At 33.8% G+C, this 22111-nt stretch overlaps 1 protein-coding gene and 1 long non-coding RNA gene across 2 annotated transcripts in view; one reads left to right on the top strand and one right to left on the bottom strand.

The window, feature by feature from the left end:
* LOC123696433 (protein kinase C, brain isozyme) overlaps positions 1–21473 on the top strand; it is a 158516-nt gene extending 137043 nt beyond the window's left edge. The window contains exons 2-13 of the mRNA XM_045642590.1: positions 5936–5967; positions 6498–6580; positions 10188–10299; positions 14746–14874; positions 15567–15763; positions 16284–16601; positions 17038–17211; positions 17450–17541; positions 18099–18465; positions 19265–19429; positions 20025–20181; positions 20633–21473. Of these exons, the coding sequence (XP_045498546.1) occupies positions 5936–5967; positions 6498–6580; positions 10188–10299; positions 14746–14874; positions 15567–15763; positions 16284–16601; positions 17038–17211; positions 17450–17541; positions 18099–18465; positions 19265–19429; positions 20025–20177 (1822 nt within the window). The 3' untranslated portion in view covers positions 20178–20181; positions 20633–21473. The remainder of the gene's footprint in view (positions 1–5935; positions 5968–6497; positions 6581–10187; positions 10300–14745; positions 14875–15566; positions 15764–16283; positions 16602–17037; positions 17212–17449; positions 17542–18098; positions 18466–19264; positions 19430–20024; positions 20182–20632) is intronic.
* Positions 12802–13222, bottom strand: LOC123696437. Its single transcript, XR_006752075.1, has 2 exons — positions 13112–13222; positions 12802–12884 (listed from the first exon to the last, which is right to left on the bottom strand). It is a non-coding gene; the product is annotated as an uncharacterized LOC123696437 (long non-coding RNA).
* Positions 21474–22111: the final 638 nt, after the last annotated feature.

Here is a 22111-nt window from a genome sequence, read left to right as displayed (position 1 = left end):
TTCTATGTTAGCATATCGAGTTTTTTACCCGTGTTCCACGCGTGTCACCGTGGGTTACAGCTTTTTATATACTTTTAATTCTTAGTGGATCTTCTCATTTATTTTTGTTAAATAACATACCTATACACATTTTGGAATGATAAGTTCGTTGTTTCATATAAAAGGCATATTTGTCGAAAGAATTTATTATAATACAATATGTGAAGCCACCAGTTGATCAGTATGGAACGAAATTCAATAGAAAAAACTTTATCACTAGCAATAAAACCGTCGTGAGTCGTAACATAGTTTAATATTGTTTTAGAGCGATCCCGTTTTTGCATAGAATTGAAATATTGTTAATATTTATGAAATTTCTCTTTGCATTAGCTTTTTACTGTCTGTACTGTTCTTAAAAAAAACTCTTTACTTAGTACAAAGGTCGCTTCCGCTGGAAGGAAGGATGGAGATAGGCAGATATACTAGATGGACCTGTTATGAGACCCTCTGAAGAAGGCTTTTTAAAAAAATAGTATATTTTATAAGACAGCCGTCCGTCGGAATTGCAATATGGAGATAGACTGAACTTGGATGATATGGAAATGGCCAGGAATGTAGAGAAATGCTGAACAAGCGAAAAGGATATAGGGTGACCATGTTAGCGTACAGAGTACGGACATAACAGAGCGCAAAGAAATAACTGTCTATCTGACGCAGAAATAGAAATAGATATAGAAAATATGGTAAAATCATATTGAAGAAAAATCTTTCTATCCTACGAAAATTCAAAGGGTAAATCGGTTATTACACAAAGCATATTCCAGAACGCAACGTTCTTACCAAAGGCTCAATAAAGTCTTTTGGCTTTTAATATCGCTCTATAACTGAACAGTTTCTTTGTGCAAAACTTGTTTTAATAGCGATTTCATATCTTTATGGTAATGGTTATTTACTATTGGAAAGATTAGTTTAGATTTGGATACGGAATTAGGGTAGTAAGTTTAAAGACTCCCACGCAAAACACTATCTTACCTGAACCTCATTCCTACCTATACTGATAACAAAATAGTAAACAAACAAAATACTTCACATATTGATTAAAAAATTAAATTCGGGACTTGGCCGGAAACATATTATATTTCACGTTGATACAATCTTCAAAGAGCAATTCTAACAATGCAATAAATTAGTCACATTCCACGCTAGATTAAAGTCACAATGAAAACACCTTAAAAATGATGTCATACGAAGATAATTTACACGTATAGTTAATGAGATATCTGAAACAAATGGGGATTTATCGCGTGGCCTCTGCCAAGACGTCTGCGAATTGTAACTGCATTCAATTGTGTACTTTATCGTCGATAGTTACGGATTAATTTGCAATTACGAGTCCCTTACATGTCTGGAGATGTCTGCGAGTTAGAACTGTAATCAATTGTATACTTTATCGTTTAGAATTAAGGATCAAATTGCAATGAGAAGTACCTTACATTTTGTTATTAGAATCGTGAGCATATTTGCGTGTAAGTGGTGTTTTAGATGCAGTGCAGGTTAAGGATTGTTTGATTCAGAATCAATTGGAAACAGCTTATAGTCAGCTCAATTTGATTCGACTGCAGGGATACAGCTTTCCTTAATACAGGGTAAATCCTTACAGGGTAACCAATACTGCCTAATTAATTCTATTACTTTAAAATAAAAAAAAAGACTTTTTTTATTTTATGCCCGCTCTGCATGGCAATCGAGCTGATGGTTCGTCAGATGGCGTATAGTAGGAAATGTGCATAGGAAGGTAGGAAATTGATTGAAACTACACTGAATTATCAATTTTCATTTATCATTTAGATCACATTAAAGTGCAAATAAATTGAATTTTTTTTGTGACTCTTCTCTACTGGTATTAAATATTAATTTGTCTACAGTAGAAGCAGATATTTGATATATATCTACGTTTATAGCATTGCCTTATAATATTTGTAATATAGAATTCAATGAGAAAATGTACATATTTATTATGACAAGATAATTTATCGTTCATGACTCAGCAATATGTGTGGTCTATTTAGCTTATTTTATTTATAAATTAGAAATTGTTATACCAATCAATTACGTTTAAAACTAAAGTATTTTAAACTAAAAACATTATCATCAATATATAATGAATAAATAAAATTTATCGTCACTTTGTATCAACGATTATATCGCGATCGCAGCATCGGATTGAAATTTTAATGCTCCCGAGAAATTATCGGAATAGTGAAACAATTGGAGAGAAGCCAAACGCGCCGGTGTTAATAATGTCGACTAATATTATTATACTTGCCATTTTATTAATATAACCTGAACTGAACAATGCGTGGTAATTTTATGGGACATCCGACGTTGATATGTAGCTAGCGGATTGTTCCCGTTTTTGTGGCCACCGGTGGATATGATTGATAGGCTATTTTGGAAATTTATTTGTTGTTCAATCTAATTTTTGATGGAGTGTTATGATCTTGAAGTGGTGGTGGGGAAAAGATGCATTTTTGGTTAAACATCAAAGTAATCTGTAGACAGTGAAGAACAAATGCTTTGTTTAAAAGATAGGAACTAACTGCTACCTAACGCTTTTTATCCGCCGCTCTTATTTTTACCGGCGACGTATGGATGTGGTATACACTACATTATTTTATTCGAATTGTTAAAAAGGCAGACTTACGTTATAAGGACCTGCTGTAATTTGCTAGATAAAGATACGTTCCAATCTTCTATATGCTAACACTTTTACCCCTTTACCCAATGTGACGTATTTCCATAGAAAATAAATGTAGTTTTTGTGGAAATTGAAATTCAAATATGAAAATGGAAATTATTTAATGAAATAATTTTTTTCCATTTTCAATAAACAACAGATAATCGTTATTCAAAGAATATGTGATAATCATAGAACTCATACAAATTTGCAAAACAAAATGGCCGCTTCATCATTCATGACCACAATATGAGAACTCAAACAGCAAAATATATAACAATGAGATTTGCAATATATCACTGTGTTCTATATTGATTTTACCCGCGGCTCTACTCGCTCGCGTTTACAATACAGCGGTACTGTAAAAAAATATTTATTTTGTAAAACTGCTGCTCCATTGAAACAATACCTTTTGTTAACGCTATTGTGGTTTCGGTAAAAATGAATATAGAGATGAATAATGCTGTTTTTTTCAGTTCTATACTAAACTAGTAACGCACTGCAGTTTCACCCGAGTGGTAGATAGTTAGATACTGCTTCTGTTCGTCTTAGCGTGATGATTTTCATTAAACATCAAAGTACAATATAATCTGTAGACAGTGAAGAACAAATGGTTTGTATAAAAGATAGGAACTAACTGCTATCTATAGCCTTCCTCGATAAATGGGCTATCCGACACTGAAATAATTTTTCAAATCGGACCAGTTAGCGCGTTCAGTTTTATAATCTTAGTAGGTATAGATTTATGTTGAAGATATTTATGTTCCAATGAAGGGTTTATTTCTATCTCTTTTTTATTGATTTCGGGTTATTCATGTGTCTATTTTTGTTTAGAATATAAACACATATTTATCGTCTCATACCGATATTACGAGTCTCAGATGACGTATGTATAATGCTAATTCAACATTAATTCAATAAATAGAATTAAGATACACTAAGCAAATATGCTATAAGTGTATTTTCATGCTTAATAGCATCTGAATCTTAATTAAATCCGCAATTAATACTAACATAGAGATAAACCAGAATAAATCAGAGTTTTTGTAAGAAACGGTATCTTTAAAAATTAGGTATTCAAAGAGAAATTTTACCCACTTGGTAAAACGATTTTAGCTAATTTTTATTATCTTCTCTATCGTGTTAAGTCATTAATATATTTAAATGTAAAAGAATTTATTTTATAGCTGCGTAAATATACAGCGAACGGATAAATTTCCATAATAATTGAATCCCCGGAGTATGAGGGCATTAAATAATTCCCTTTAAGAAATACGTATTTGTAGCAATTTTTTATAAAATAAACGTAACTCGAGACGACTTCATTCATATTCCTTTTGATATTAATTTCTCGTTCTGTCCCCGGGGAAGTCTTATATTTGCGTCTCTTGATATTTTCATCATAAATTGTTGCTACGTTACTTTGTTAAGGTTTAACGATATTTAATTTTGGATTCTAATTTGGGGAATATAATGGAATTCGGTTAATCAGATCTAACAATGATTTATGCGGTTTTCATTATGATTATTTAAGGATCAAAATAAAATTAATCGTAAGACTTAAAGTAGGTATTAAATTGGATACATGTGACAATATTATTAAAAGAATATCATATCTTATTATCTTACGGTTTTAGTATATCTCTTATCTGTGATCCGGCTAACGTCCGAAACATATTGACAAATTTTAACGGAAGTTTAGTTCAGGCATGTGTCATATTTTTATTTTGGGAATAGAATAAAGGTTATATTAAAATTCCACTAAAGTTGACAACGAAGCTGGTACTGTTAAAAAATATTATTTCACAGTTTGAGAGTCCATTTATCGAGGAAGGCTATATAGTCACACTAAGACCTGCAATAGGAACGGAACAATTCGGGTAAAACCACGGGGCATAACAGTCTTATATTTCTTTTAACATCATTCATTTTTCACAAATATATGAACAGAATGAACTATTGGATTTAGCAACACATCCTAATACATAAAATGTACGTATTTCGTTTGTATCACCAGCCAAATTGTCAAATGAAAATGCAGACCATAAATATATGCCAATTTGATGTATTCAAAGTATCATGAGACGCGGTAGAGCAGGTAACGAGGAATTGAAGTGCGTTATAAATTACATTCCATCTACTAGGGATTTGGTTCTATGCCAGCGTAACCACTACGACGGAAACTCGAATGAATCTCATGGTGTACTCGATCTTGTTGCACACTCGTTTGGCATTATATTATTGTAATTATGACAACAATTGATACAATATTGAGCGCAACTACAACATTCAATGTTTTATTTTAATTTTATTACAGCTACTATATACTAAAATCAAATACAAAGGAATATCGTGATAAAATAACCAGTGACGTTTACATTCGATTCATTTTGAAGCACGAGTACTAATGTAATGGGCCCTCTTCACAATGGGCAGCGTTAGGCGAGTAGAATCACGATAGTGTGGCTGAGGGCCTAAATGTCTGTGGTCGGCATTGTACATGTTTATTGTTTATTCATAATCACCTTAATGGCGGCAAACATCGACGAGCATTTGTATTTTGTTGGGCCAACGTTGCCCATTGTGTAGAGCGTATATTTAAAATCAAGAACTCGCGGTAGGGGTAACTAGGATTTTTCCTGCATCTTATTATAAATGTCTTGCGGTAAATTCATTCTGTACGAGATGTATTTTGCAGAGTTGTCGTTTCAAATGACTGCAACGCATATTCAATTTGCGTCAGGAATAGATTCAATCGATTCTCAATTTATTTTGCAATATCGTTTTTCCATCACACGTACGTTAGGGTTTCTTTAAGAAATATGGAAATGTATTTGGCGGTCTACGTTTAAGATGCAGAAAAATTATGTTTACTTGAGAGTACCTTTCTGCGGATTTGAGCTTCTTTAGGTCATTAAAACTTGTTTACGCCTTTTGGGTTATTTTTATAATTCCATTTATTAATAATACTTAGAATGCATAATCTAGAAATAGAATTTATTAAAAATGTGGATCGTGACTTTTATTATTATTTTCATAATTAATATATACAATTAAAACTAAAAACAATCTTTCTTTATCAATACATACAAATTATCTTCCTGACACCAGCTCACAGCAATCTGGGTGTAAAACTTCTTACTATAACTAAATAAATACATTTTATCTTTAAAGACTTTGTTATTGAAATAAACTAATAATGTTTTTTGTTTGTTTCAGGGGATTCGGTAAACAAGGCTTCCAGTGCCAAGGTAAGCTTCAATATCTTTTTTTTATTTTTTAACAGTGCAGTAAGAAAAAACAGAGATTCAAACTGTTGCAGGGTTTGATCCTATTAATTTTTTAATTATTACACAAATACATGACCAATCAATATAACATAATAATAAGAAATCGAATTGACCCACAATCATAGATAACATAAAACTAAGAAAAATATTCAAGACTTCTGTACAGTAATTTTTGTACGTACAGTATCAATTGCAGAATTTACTATCACTAACCAGCAGCTAATTCTACTTATACTATACATTGTATTTACAACTAGCTGTGCTCCGCGGTTTTACCCGTAGAGCTCCTCTCCTGTTGGTCTTAGCGTAATAATAGGCCTATAGCCTCGATAAATGGGCTATGTAACACCGAAAGAATTTTTCAAATCAGACCAGTTGTTCCCGAGATCGGTGCGTTCAAACAAATAAACTTTTCAGCTTTATAATATTATTAAAGATATCAACATTTTGTTTACCTTTGCCTTACACTAAACACCTAATTCTCCTTACAGTATGCAGTTTCGTGGTGCACAAACGATGCCACGAATATGTCACGTTCACGTGTCCCGGGGCAGACAAAGGGGCAGATTCCGACGTAAGTAATCACTTCAAATTACATATAATTTAATAAATTTATAGTAGAGGTAAAAGGGTATAAGGAAAAAGGGAATATAGGATTTGGTACTATAAGAACAAGCTCGAAATAGTATCGGAAGGAATGGCATTTTAGAAATAGATTCCTGAAATGGAGAAGTATATAAGAATGTTTAAGAATGCGTGTTAATAAAAAAAATATTTGTATTGTGAATAACAATATTATTGTTTATACTAAAATTGAAACGTTGAAGTAATGTGAAAATGTTTATGTTAGTATTAACTGATTATTATTTGTGACGATCATAATATTATATAATTATTAATGTATTATCTATAGAAGTAGATCCCGTAATATTTGACTAAGGGCTGATTTTTCAATCCTCGGTTAAAACTTATTCATCGAATAACGTATTAAACTACCATTTAAAAAATGTATTGTAATTGTCCGTATATAACAGTTTACAGGTGACATTTTAATATCGAACATATTATTTTATTGGACGGGTAAATTTTTACCAAGCATTGAAAAATCGGCTCTTACTGGAGAAAAACTTATTATATTCATCGTCTGAAACTGTTTAATTCCTATTACTATAATATAAGAGGACATTTTCCTCTATAAAGACTTCTACAGACCTTTGAAATTCAAACAAAATGGCTTCCACGCTCGACGAATAAAATTGAAATTGTTATTCAATATTATAATAATTATATTAGACATCGTTCCAGAATGTTCCTCATTCTGGAACGATGTCTAATGCGCTTTTGTATTCATACCTGGGAAAATATGGCGCATTCCGTTATTGTGATTTTCATATAAATTGTTTCGTATATTTCGCGAGACTAGAGAATAATATATATTCATAAGACGACAATTCTCGTACGGAAAGTTAAATTATTGAAGGCACTTTAGGTTGATATGTGACAAGATTAAGCATGTGGTTTTGCTCGCTTGGAAGTTGAATTAAAATGGCCTATATATTTCAATTCATAATCATTGTATTCAAAATTTCCCGTTAATATTAAAGACGAATCCGTTCAGAATTTTTCGTGCGAAAGGTTTAATAAACATGAACGCATACCTACATCTAACATTCGATTAAATTATTCAACTTAGTAAGTGCTCGTCACTACATCAATATAAAGAAACTAAGTATTTACCAACGGTCCAAAAAACAGTTTCTATACAAAAGAAAAGAATTATATAGTGTTATATTATATTTAGAAACACGTTTTTATAAGATTTGATTAAATAAAATATAAAATATCGTATACATTTTTATTCATAATGCCAATAAATAACAATATCCAATTTGAAATTTAATCCAAATATGAAAAGAGTAATTGTTGAACATCAATCATGTTTTTGTATCGCGGTAAAATTACTCTAAATTGAACGGGAATTTATTAAGGATTGCTGACTGGAGCAATATTTTTATTGTTGTAATTAATATTAGATGTAGAAAAACATAAGAAATGCTATGTTGAATTGTGAATAACTTTGAGATTGTAAATCGGATGTAACTAAATAATAGCTTCCATACTTAATATTATAAATGCGAAAGTAACTCCGTCTGTCTGTCTGTTACTCTATCACGCCTTAACTACTGAACCAATTTGCATGAAATTTGGTATAGAGATATTTTGATACCCGAGAAAGGACATAGGCTACTTATTACCCCGGGAAATAGGGTAGGTTTTATCCCGTAAATCCTACGGGAACGGGAACTATGCGGGTTTTTTCTTTGACTGCGCGGGCGATGCCGCGGGTGGTAAGCTAGTAATAGTTATAATATGGCGAATACCTATAAAATGTTTTTTTCCGGTGTATAATGTGAAAATTAAGTTGAAAATGTTAGTTTTATTCTAATAGAACATTACTTGAGAATATAAAAAGATAAAGTTCCTCATTGGCGTATAAAATTCATGCAGTATTCTTGATAGCAATTTATCAAATTTGTGTAACCATAAACTCTTCAGTATGAATAAATAGTAACACCCCTAGAAATAAAAACAAATAATAAAGAAAGAAAAGTCAACATGAACTCCATTATTTACGCATTAAAAAATACAAATAACATTAACTCAATTTCAAGCCTAAAATATTCGCGCCACGAATTGACACCTCCTAGTAATTCGCGCCAAAGTTTATCGGAGAAACAATCAAAAAGTTTTAATGGTTCCTGTAAAAAAGTGCGGTTAATCTGTGAGAGAATTTGGCTATCCGTATAATCTGTAGATGCCTGCTTTGTGCATGGTTAAACTAATCTCGATAAAAGTTTGGAAGCAATTTTGATAGAAAGTTGGAGATTTTTGGCTGGCTTATGGGTAGTGGATTTTTGGAGCAAAGAACGTTATTGGTGAAAGTTGACGAATGTTTTGGTGGATTGTCAAAGGCATTGAAAAATTGAATTGTTGCCCACATTACAAATTTAATAACAATACTAACATTTTTATTGGAATATAGCTAAAGAATTGGAAATCAGCTTAAATTGCATGCTATAGCATCTGTTGAAAAAATTATATGTATAATCACGAGATGGGGACATGGGACTTCATTTTATTCATAGATTGTATTAATGACTAGCCGTCCGCCCCGGCTTCGCCTATGGTACATATTTTGCAATAAAAGGTAGCCTATGTTCTTTCTCAGGAAGATTGTCTGTGCCAAATTTCATCAAAATCGGTCCAGTAGTTTATGCGTGAAAACCATACATACATACATACAAACCTTTCCTCTTTAATATTAGTATAGATTTGTATGTTTATTTTTCCGACAGATTCTTTTACAAAAAGACAATTCGGTTTTGTTATTGTTATCTACATTCTACTAGATATAAGATAGTGTTTATGTCCAATTCTAGGGTCTATAATTTCGTTAAAGGGTCCTTACTAAAAATCCTTCAAGTGTTATGTTTATCGCGTGTCGGGCCCGTTTATGGACCATAAAGGTTTTATTCCCAAAAACAGGATGTTGTACATTCACTTTTATGGCGCATATTGCTGCGATTATGATTGCGCAGGGATTTTACTGAATTTAAATAAGCGGATAAGTTTCTAAAATAAAGGCAAAACAAACGGAAATTTGACTAGAAAATTATTATATAAATTTTATTATATAAATACTCTCATAATAGAATAAATTCGATTGCTCTGGCGGGTCACGAGTGGCTGAGTTGGTCAGGCATCCGCCCCGGAATGGCGCGAAAGGATGCGGGTTCGAGTCCCGCCTCGTGATCGAATTTTTTCTATTCTTTATAAATTTATATTTATAAAGCATTTGAATGCCATAAAACCTAAAATATAAATTCTAGAAAATTATTTCGTGTTTATTTGGTGTAAAATAGTAAGGAATGCTGTTAATCAATTATAGAAATAACATTTATCTACTTAACTTATGTTTGGATAAAGTAGTTAATAAGTAAGGTTGGTAATAGTTAAATGGTAAGACTAATGGTAAAGTAATATTGCATAAATATTTTGAAGATCAGTTCAATGCGTTGACTGAAGAAAACGTATTCACAGCATGGAAGCGAACTGGGTAAAGCATTTGATTTGGTCATATTCTAGATTAAAACAGAAGTATTCTATATGTACCACAACAGGACACTCGTACCAGGCACAACTTCAAATCGTGCACGTACTCGTCGCCGACGTTCTGCGACCACTGCGGCTCGCTGCTCTACGGGCTCCTCCACCAGGGCCTCAAGTGTCAAGGTACTCCGGGCTACGGAGCTTCGCTTTAACGCTTCTCTTCATTCGCAGCTCGCTGGTGCCGTCCACGCTATCTTTATCTTACTCTCTAGCCAAGTCTTGAAGTGAAACTTCTTTACGCACGTTCAGATTAAAATTTCAAAGCAATTCCGTCACCTCATGGAGTAAGACAGATTTTGGTATCTTTGAATCTTGCCCAAGAAGTTTCACTTCTCACACGTGTGCTCGACACACACGCTCTTTTCTTTCATCTATCAGCTTGTTTTCATTGTTCTTATTTTCCAAAGGCCGCGTACGCTCCCCACAAATGGAACAATTGGACATTTATAGCTCCCACGTTTTGCGACCACTGTGGCTCGATGCTACACGGTCTAGCGCACCAGGGATATAAGTGTGGAGGTACATGACGGTGTTAGAGACGTATACTGGTTCAATGGCGGAGACTTGAACACTGATCGATGTGTAGATGTCCAACACGGCCGCAAAATGTTGACTGCACTGACTTGTTGACTTGACAATAAACAAACCCGTTGTATACCTTTTAGATAGGGAGGCGAAGAGGGGAATTTTCTGCAATACTCGAGCGTGGCAGTTTAAGATATGAGAGATACCTTAGACCTAATAGAACAACCTTGTTAACTATTTAGCTCTTTAAGTAGTGACGCGCGCCCAGGATAGACGATCAGATTAGTAAAAAAAAATCGATAGTCTGAAATACTCGAGCGCGTCAGATTAAGATATTGGGGGTTGATTTTAGTGTTTTAAGACTAAATTTAACTAATCTGACGATAAGTCCTTGACGCCGCCAAGTTATAGGGTCGCGAACTTGTAAAAAAAAAACGTTAATCCGGCATTCTCGAGCGCGATTGTTTTTATTTTTATTTTGAAGAATATAATCTAAAACTTACTAAAAATACAAAATCTGCCGGTTTCCGCGTGACCGGAAGTCTGGAGGAGCCATTTCGTCTTCCGAAAAACGCGTTGCAGTATATAAGTCGCGAACGATACATTTTACAAAAAAAAAGTTTGAATAAACAAAAAAGGTAATTTTATTTTACACAAAAAAGGTCTCTTTAAATTTTTGTCCAAAGTTAAAACTTTTTGACTTGAAGCATCATAAAAACTCAAACTCCCGGTTTTTTGAGTATATCTCGAAAACTGAGGGTGTTATGAAAAATTGATATGAAATAACGATGATTAAAAAAAAGAAACTCTCAAACCTTTTTCGGTCAGATTAAGAGAACCCACCAACATTTTTGTCAGATTAAGAAAATATGCTTTCAGGAGACCGAGATAAACCTCCCCTATGAAAATCTGACGCGCTCGAGTATTTCAAAAGGACTTTTTTTTTCTGCATTTTCAAAAATTCATCGTAACTTATCGTCACGCCGAAATCGTCAGTTTTTTTAAGGGGAGCTTCCTTGGGGCCTACTTAACACCCCATCCGAAAATCTGACGCGCTCGAGTAAATTTTTTTTTTGTGCATTTTTGACGAATTAGTATGCCTAGCCCCACCACGCAAACCGGCAGATTAGTATACCGTTGTTATCAGAGGCACTTGGGGCATACGTAGTATGAATATCTGACGCGCTCGAGAATGCCCAAGTAACTATTTTTTTTTACATTTTTGTAAATCCGTACACGCCAAACCCACCGCTAAAATGGTTTTTACCATAGAAGCTTTTCTTTTCGAAATTATTTTATCTATCGATTTTGATAAGTCTCGACGGCGCCGTTTAATTACGCCATTTAGCTACCTCGCCTCCCTATCTATTTAGATTTTGACATCCGCTTGCACGAAAATCGAGGAAAACAAAGGTGTCTCTACCGTTTCGATATTAAATTGAACTGTCAGAGGCATTGAAGATCCCACTGTTCCGTTGGATAAATTAAATTACTTTTGTCTTATCGCATCATATTTCTTGCTTCATTCAATTTTAATTTGTTTCATTTAGTTATTTTCCACGATTGTTTCGCTCCCGCCTGCGTAATTGATTGTGTTTAATGTTTCTTGATTAACGAACTCCCTTTGTTACGCTTGCATCTGCTGTTTGACAAGTATAGGTAATCTTATTAAAGTATAAGACGTTTAGATTTACATTAAACCATTGAATTCTGATACGAGAGAATTAATTGATTATCATTTTAACTGTTCATATTGAAAAATTTACTCATGACAATTTTTGAGAAGATTTTTAATACTTGCCAAATAGCAATTGCACGATAGCATAATCTTGCACGCTTTAACTTTAGATAAGCTATAATATCCACTTTAATATACTTCGCACTGAATATGTCACTAATCCTGTCCAAGTATTTACTAATGGACAACATTGTAATGGTTCGTGATAATTTATGCGCCGGCAGCTGCGCGCAAAGTGTTAACTCGAATGCATGTGCATGACAGTATTTTTCGGGGAATTACAAGGGCTTTAAGCTTTTAGGGTGAAAGGCTTTAATCGATTTTTAATCGCGTTCTATTGAATATTAAAAGTATAAACAAAATAAAAATAAAATAATATTTATTAGCAAATTTTACATAATATTCGGTTCACAATTTTGCTCTGCCTTCTGAACTAGGTTATTACCTGTGTCTCAGAAAACAGTGCCTTCCCTTATGAGTTCATACAAAAGTTATTAAATACGTAAACAGAATGTATAGTTTCAGATTAATAACAATTATTAAATAGATAATAAAAATGTATAATATGTTTCAGATGATCAGTCTGAAATACTACCAATATAATACGTAATGTAAATTCTTTAATTTCTTTAGTTGAATACTAGTGTTAAAACAAACACGGAAGACACCTACCTGTGTCTCAGAAAACAGTGCCTTCCCTTATGAGTTCATACAAAAGTTATTAAATACGTAAACAGAATGTATAGTTTCAGATTAATAACAATTATTAAATAGGTAATAAAAATGTATAATATGTTTCAGATGATCAGTCTTAAATACTACCAATATAATACGTAATGTAAATTCTTTAATTTCTTTAATTGAATACTAGTGTTAAAACAAACACGGAAGACACTAATCATCATAAATAATATCATGATCCATCATAACAATACGCTTAACAGTCTTCTTTAAGCTTTACTTTTTATCATATAGTTCCACTGTCGTAACAAACAAACAAACAAAAATACTTTATTGTGCACCACAGAGAAAAGTACAAGTATTAGGACACAATACATTGTTAATAAAAGAGCACAACAGGCGGTCTTATCGCTCAGACAGCGATCTCTTCCAGACAACCTGGTGGACAAGGAGACGCAGTGCAAAAGTAATAAAAAAACAGGGCAAAGTGCACTAAAAACAGAAAAAAAAAGTAAAAATCTATATATAAATCTATATAAAAATATATAAAGCATACAAATATACATACATAATATAATCACTATATAAATAGATGCAAACATATATATTACAATATGAAAATAAACATATACATATATATAAATACACATACATAATGTATTCGTATTGGAATAAAATTATTAAGTATCCTTTATCATTGGACATTATGCACATATAATATTTTCATATCTTCTTCATAATAATGATAACCTATGCCTCGTTCTAGTAAATAATAATAATGATAATATGTGAATTTATTTTTTCTGTTACTATTTAAAATTTACAATGCCATTGTTGTGTGTGTTTTGTGGAATTGGAATAAATGGTTTCTTTCTTTCTAATAAAATACTATACTTTATACAATCTTATTTAAAACTTGTTAGATTACAAGCCAAGTTAACAAATTACTTCAGATTTTTCATTAGATCGCTAATAGTATAAGAACTATTTAATTCAAGGAACGAAAGCTTTTTCACTATAATTACACTTTAGCACTTTCACATAGAAACGCATCATTAGCAACTGCACTGCACTAAAAGCTAGTTTTTTTGTATAACGTAAATCACATCGAATGACCTAGATATTTTCTATTTTAATGTTACATATGAGGTTTTTGAAAAGGTATTGTTTTGTCGTAAATAATTGATTAATAGAAATACTAATGTTGGAATGTTATATTTTTTCAGTATTTGATTCACACTCAAAATCTTTTATGTTTCTTCGTTAGGATTTTTTCCACGTTTTTAACGCGTGGACAATATTATATTAATATAATATTATAATAGTATAATATTACATTATAGTACATTATAGTACATATTATATCGATAACTTTGTGGTAGAAATGCATTGGGATTTAAGAGAAAATTGTCATCAGCAGAAGTGAAGGTATATTCAATTAACAGGCAAAATTATTTCCATATGCTAGTTTAAATTCCATTTTGCAACATACTTTTATTTTATGGTACGACTTCCATGCCACTAAAAGCTTCAAGTTCACTTTCAAGCTTCGCTACAGCGCCCTTCTGAATTCCAACAATATACCACACAAATTATCTAAATACTAAACAACAATAAAACAACAGCATGCGACATGAACGTGCACAAGCGGTGCGAGGAGTCGGTGCCGAACCTCTGCGGCTGCGACCACACAGAGCGGCGCGGGCGCATACAGCTCACCGTGTCGTGTGTCGGCAACAAGCTCACTGTAGTCGGTGAGTTACGTAGATTAGAATGATATGTTATAAAAAATATGTACAAAGAAAAAATATAGAGTCAATATTAACACACGCCTAGTTAAGAGCTAGCGCGCAAGAGCAACTTTTGTCTCCGCAACTATTTTGTCTCTCCCATCAATTGTATGGGGAGTCGCTCCGCACCGCGCGCACTTTCATACTAACTGGGAGAGACAAAATAGTTGCGGAGACAAAGTTGCTCGTGCGCGCTACCTCTTAGGTAATCTGAATAGTAAGAATGTACTAACCAGTTTTTTGCTTGCAAATTCAATATAATATTTATATATTCCCACATTTCATTGAGGTGGTTTGGGTAATCAGAATCAACCAAAATGATTTAGAGAGTATGGATCAATTGGAAATATTGTCTGAGTATCACAAAATAAAGACTATGTACTTTTTTGGTTTACTATAAATAAAAAGTTAAATATCTTAAATAAAAAGTTTAAATATCTGTACCGTACCGTTTTTATTGAAGATAGCTTTTTCTTATGAAAATTTCTTGATTCTCTCGTTGCCAGATTTATCCTTAAGATTTTGCAATGTCCAATATCAACGTACTATTATATCATAAACTAATAACATTCGGGTACGTTACCCAATATACGCAACCTTAATCACACAATTCTTAACATTGAAGACGGTACACTTAACCCGTCACGCGTTCACAGTGAAGCAGGGCCGCAACCTGATACCGATGGACCCGAACGGCCTGTCCGACCCCTACGTGAAGCTCAAACTGATCCCGGACTCGGACAATGTCAAGAAAAAAACCAAGACGATCCGCAGCACGTTGAATCCGGAGTGGAATGAGACGCTCACCTTCGATCTCAAGCCTGAGGACAAGGACAGGCGGTTGCTGCTTGAGGTAACGAGAAATTGTATTAAACACGTTAATTGGTAGAAGAAACAGTCAAATAAGAATATCCATATTAATATTTTAAAGCTGAAGATTTTATTTATTTATTTCACCATATATGGAGAGGTCTTTTTGCCTAAAAATTATCGTTCGCTAGCCTTGATTCATAAAATCAGTACACCGAATTTTTTATACTTGGGTAATATTTCACTACAAACATCATCTTAATATATATAAATCTCGTGTCACAATGTTTGTCCTCAATGGACTCCTAAACCACTTAATCGATTATAATAAAATTCGCACACCATGTGCAGTTCGATCCAACTTGAGAGATAGGATAGTTTAAACATGTAGGTACCACGGGCGAAGCCGGGGCGGACCGCTAGTATAAATATAAATATCTAATATATTTGAATATGTAACATTTTTTTAATCGTTACTATTCATGTTTAAAATTTCCTCCTCTATAACATCTGAACTATTTCTAATCTGCCTTCGTCTCACAGCATAGCCATATGCGTTACAGATTTGGGATTGGGATCGTACTTCCCGCAACGACTTCATGGGCTCCCTCTCGTTCGGGATATCTGAGCTGATGAAGGCTCCCGCGGACGGCTGGTTCAAACTCCTCACCCAAGAGGAAGGTGACTACTACAACGTCCCTGTGCCAGAAGAAGGCGCTGACTTGGCTCAGTTAAAGAACCAAATGAAGGCGACCAACGTTCAGGCCCGTCGACCTCCACCGCCTGATCGAGAGGTGCCCCATAATATGGCAGCCGCTGACGTCATCCGAGCGACTGATTTCAACTTTATTATGGTACTGGGCAAAGGATCCTTTGGAAAGGTGGGTTGGAACGTTTGCTGTTCATTTGTCTTTGTGAAAATTCATTCATTTCTCAATCATGTTGTTATGAAATTTCGCTGAAAATGAAAAATTACAAGCTTATCAATACGATCAATTATTAACGAATAAACGTGAAACTTTCGACAACTTATCAAATTCCGAAATGATACGTTTTTAGTAAAATGCAAATACATGACCAATGTTCTTTAGAAAGAATATCTTTTTGACTAACCAATAAATAGAAGAAAAATAAAATTTTACTCTATGTGTGAAACATAGTAATCTGAATCCCTGACCATATCTAATATCCAACATCTTTGACACAGCTTACAAAGTACCTTTGTATTTTTAACCGCCTTTAAAGAAAGGAGGAGGTTCTCAATTCGACCGTATATTGTATATTTTTTATAAATATTCAACTTTATACATATTCCAGGTGATGCTAGCGGAACGTCGTGGAACAGATGAACTGTACGCCATCAAGATCTTGAAGAAGGACATCATCATACAGGACGATGATGTGGAATGCACTATGGTGGAGAAGCGTGTTCTGGCGCTCAGCAGCAAGCCGCCGTTCCTGGTGCAACTGCATTCTTGCTTCCAGACTATGGTGAGTCAAAAGGAAGTAGAATATTATCTATGGAAATTTGTCTACTCATTGGTTTGGCATTTCAGTAGAAATAGAAAAACTAGACTACGGATCATCTGCGATTCTCAGTGTTACATGGCGACGATAATTTTAAGACAATAGTAAGAATTTAACTTATTATATGTGTGTTAAGTATCTATAGGGTTAGAGTGATCCCTTAACTTTGATCAATATTACAAATATTAAATTAATTTCATAGGATCGTCTGTACTTCGTGATGGAGTACGTGAACGGCGGAGATCTCATGTTCCAGATCCAGCAGTGCGGCAAATTCAAGGAACCGGTGGCTGTGTAAGTTTAATTTCTCCCATTAAGATCAAAATTTTCTCATTGTCCTTTTCAAATACGATAACATTTGCAATATCTAATATATTTTCACTCAAATTCTTACCTGTCACTATATCGGTAACAAATTGTTGGAACGAATTTTAGCTACGCCGTTTTATTAATGAAGCAAGTCTATTAGATGCTCCAAAAATGATTCAGAGTATACACCGGCATCTCATGTTTTGTATTTTCATTAAAACTCTTATTTTTAAAATAAAAAATAATAAAACAGCAGAATTCCTGTAGCAAGTGACATTTTTAGAGCCACCAATTTCATCACCTTTGTCTCGATGGCATAACCAATTCACAAGTTTCTACAAGAGCTAGCACGCAAGAGCAACTTTTGTCTCCGCAACTATTTTGTCTCTCCCATCAACTCTATAGGAAGTTGCGTCGCTACGTGCGCGCACTTTCTTACTAGCCCATAGAGTTGATGGGAGAGACAAAATAGTTGCGGAGACAAAAGTTGCTCTTGCGCGCTAGCTCTAAATATTATAATCATTAAAATCTCAACTTTTCAGCTTCTACGCGGCTGAGATCGCAATAGGCCTCTTCTTTCTGCACTCCCGCGGCATTATCTACCGAGATCTAAAGCTCGACAATGTCCTCCTCGACCAAGATGGCCACATCAAGATCGCTGACTTCGGCATGTGCAAAGAGGGCATTACGGGCGACAAAACCACCAAGACCTTCTGTGGTACACCAGATTATATCGCTCCGGAGATTATTCTGTACCAGCCGTATGGGAAATCTGTGGATTGGTGGGCGTATGGGGTGCTCTTGTATGAGATGCTGGTGGGACAGCCGCCGTTCGATGGGGAGGATGAAGAGGAACTGTTCGCTGCTATAACGGACAATAGCGTGTCGTATCCGAAGACTCTGAGCAAGGTTTGTGGCTTTGTGGATAGGTAAATAAACAATTGAGTTTTTAAGAAGTAGTAGAGTTTTAACTTGTGCAGTACATAAGAAAGATTGCTCCAATTTTTGTGGTAACCTTTCTTATGCTCTTTAGCTAGATTAAGGTACTCCAGAAAATCAAACAGCAATTGCTGTGAATACAGATTTTTTGTTAGCATTCGATGAAGTAAATAATTTTCTTTTCATAAAAAACAATTATATTCCACCGATTTTTTATATTTCATTGTTGAAATTTAACATTGAATAAAATCTTAAATTCGTTGTTCGCTGTCAAATTTACAAAATTCTCTTGACCTCTGGAATTTCTTTTAGGAGTACCTCAAGGGTCTTATTTAGGACCATTTCTTTTTCTATAGTATAATAATGATATACATTTTTGTTCTAAATAATTTACGCGATGATACCATATACTGTATATAGACGAAGACATTGATATCGAATCGTACAGTGTTAAATATTTGTATGTATATTTTGTAATTAGTTATGTACATATAAGTTTCTTTTATTGATTTGTGTGTGTTTTATTGTAGTGATGACAATAAATTTTATAATTTATTTCTTAATGTATTATTTTAAGCTATTGCATAGCTTCTATCGCGGGCCTTGAGCGCGGGGACCGAATCGAGAAATTCCGTAACGAAAAAACCTCACGCTCCCCATTCCGACGGGCAGATGTGTGGCTTGAAGGCATAGCATGCAATAGCTTTACCGCGGCAGTCCCCGAGTGACACACGTCGTTTTTTTATTAAATACGATCATCATCTTGCAGGAAGCGAAAGATGCGTGCAAGTCGTTCCTAACGAAGGTTCCGCTAAAGCGTCTCGGTTGCGGGTCGCGCGGCGAGGAGGACGTGCGCACACACCCGTTCTTCCGCAGGATCGACTGGGCACGGGTCGAGGCCAGGGATGTGCAGCCGCCCTTCAAGCCTAAGATCGTGAGTGACAGACAGACAGACACAGACACACATATTATGCGCATGCTTATACATAGATAAGGATACAAATACACAAACATGCATACACAGAGAGATATGTAACGTACATATTTACAAATAACGTATACACACGTGAAATCACACCAATATCCATATCGTATGCAGATAATCACACACACATAAATACGCATAATGATGACGATTTGCCCAATAACAAATATGAAACGTGCATATTCAGGCGTGGACACACACACTCATTTCTTATTACAAGCGACTACCTACAGAATTATTTTTTTATATTTGTAACGTTGTTATGTTTATTAATTAATAATGTAATAATAATATTATAAAGAGGTAAGGTTTGTAATTATGTAATTATGTATATGTATGTATGTATGTATGTATGGTTTTCTCGCATAAACTACTGGACCGATTTCAAAAATTCTTTCACCATTAGAAAGCTGCATCTTCACTGAGCAACATAGACTAGATTTTATCCAGAAAATCCCACGGGAACGGGTTTTTCTTTGAAAACGCGGGCGAAGCCGCAGGCGGAAATCTAGTGTTTATTAATTACTTATTTCCCAATTCGCAGAAACACCGCAAGGACGTGTCGAACTTCGACAAGCAGTTCACGGGCGAGAAGACGGAGCTGACGCCGACCGACAAGCTGTTCATGATGAACCTCGACCAGACCGAGTTCATGGGCTTCAGCTTCCTCAACCCGGAGTACGTGCAGCACGTGTGAAGTGGTCAGTGGAATGTTCTAGAAGTCATTTTTTTGTACAAAATAGGTCGAATGTTCTAGAAGTACTTCTCCCTTTCATAAATTGTCAAAATTATCCGAAGCAAAACTCTGCCTCAGTTTGCATTGGGCAGACTTTTCTAATAAGCGATAAACTTTGAATATTACTTTGAATACTACTTAAGTTATATACTACTATACTACTAACAAGACAAGTTGATAATTTCAATGACTTTTTAACCGACTTCAAAAAAAAAGGAGGAGAAATTCGGTCGGTATGTTTTTTTTATACAACGTTCGGATAATTTTGACTACCTTTTAACAAAGGATTGTAGGTGCAGTTGCTTATAGAATTTCAATGGCTAATGACGATTCAAAATAAACAAGATTTGCAAATAACTGATTATTATTAATTTGTTCGTTGATTGTTTATTAATATAATAAAATATTTGTTCCAGGTCAAACGAAACATCACTCTTGGTATATTTTAGCGTGACTGACGTATTGGCCTTGAAATCACCAACTATTGTCTGTCTCTGTCGCTCATACGATACATCGTGTCTATCTCACTCACTCATATGGACTCGACACCAAAACTGCTCTTCGAAATCTCGTTTCAATTGCTCATTCCCGTGTTATAGTGATTTATTTTACGAGTGGTATTAGTCAAGTATTTCCCATCCCTAGCGACATGACTTGGTTTAGTAGATATTATTTAATGGTGGCAATAATTTTGTTGTTTATCAACTGTAAAGCAATATTTGTATAAGCTCTCTAATTAAGTATCTATGTTTTTTTTTCTTGCTAGTTCATGTAAATGCTTTTTAACCTTATATATTTTTATTATATTTCTCCATTAAATATCGCGATCTTGGGGCCACTTCTATTCATACGATTTTTATATCATGTTATTTTTTTTAACTTTACGCGTTTCTCGCCTTTATTGGTATCGTTTTAAAGTCTATAATCGTATTTCACATATCAGTGTGTATGTCGTGTCGTGCGGATGGCTTAGGTATAATGTAATTATCGTTATTTATTTATTTTTTTATGTTTTATTGTTGTTAAGTATTATCGGGGGTAGCGGTATGTTTGATTTGACATTTTTTTGCATTTTTTGGTCATTTCAACTCAGAACGTCGTTGAGTAAACACGTCACGCGTGGTAAAAATGAATAAAGATTAGTAAATTATTTACCTCGAGTATCGCTATTCCCGAAAAAAAAATATTTAATTGTCTCATACAGAATCTCGATTTAATTTTATTGAGATTGTTAATAAAATCAGTACGGCTGTATTTTGGCTGTTTAAGTTTTCATTAATTTTAAGAATTATGTTTTGTTATTTAATTATACATTAGGTATGTGTGCGTTTTTGAATTTGAGACTTTCTATTACGCGGTTATTTTAAATTGTTTTATTTGTTTTTTTCTTAACTATAATATTATATCATGTATTTTTTTTTGTAATTTAACATAATCGCGTAATACAGCTTTGGCTAAAATTTAAGAAATAAATAGCCTTACTAACTTAAAATTATTAATATCGTAAATTAAATAAATACATTTAAAATATAAAATCTCGCTAGTATAAATGTGAATTTTAAAATGTGAAGCATTCGATTCTAAAGTGAACTAATTAAATGACATAGATAACTGAAGCCTCTAAAACTTTCGCGTATTGTAAGTTTTAAATTTTCGATATGGCTTCTTGTATAAGTATTATCACATATAGATGTAAGTAAGTACCTGGCCAGTTTCTGACCAATATAATATTTTGTTATTGATTGAAAACGGCTCTAATTATTTTGATGGGTTCTCTGATACTTCAATTATTTATTCGATTTGAATTATTTTTTTAAATGTTATAAGTATATTTTTCTTATTTAGTATTTATATGAAAATATACCCTCATTTTTATTATTTTAGTACTTTTTATT

This window comes from Colias croceus, chromosome 12, assembly GCF_905220415.1.
Source record: "Colias croceus chromosome 12, ilColCroc2.1".
Classification (NCBI taxonomy): Eukaryota; Metazoa; Arthropoda; class Insecta; order Lepidoptera; family Pieridae; genus Colias; species Colias croceus.
Note: the sequence above shows the minus strand (reverse complement) of the source record. Positions and strands in the feature narration are given on the sequence as shown.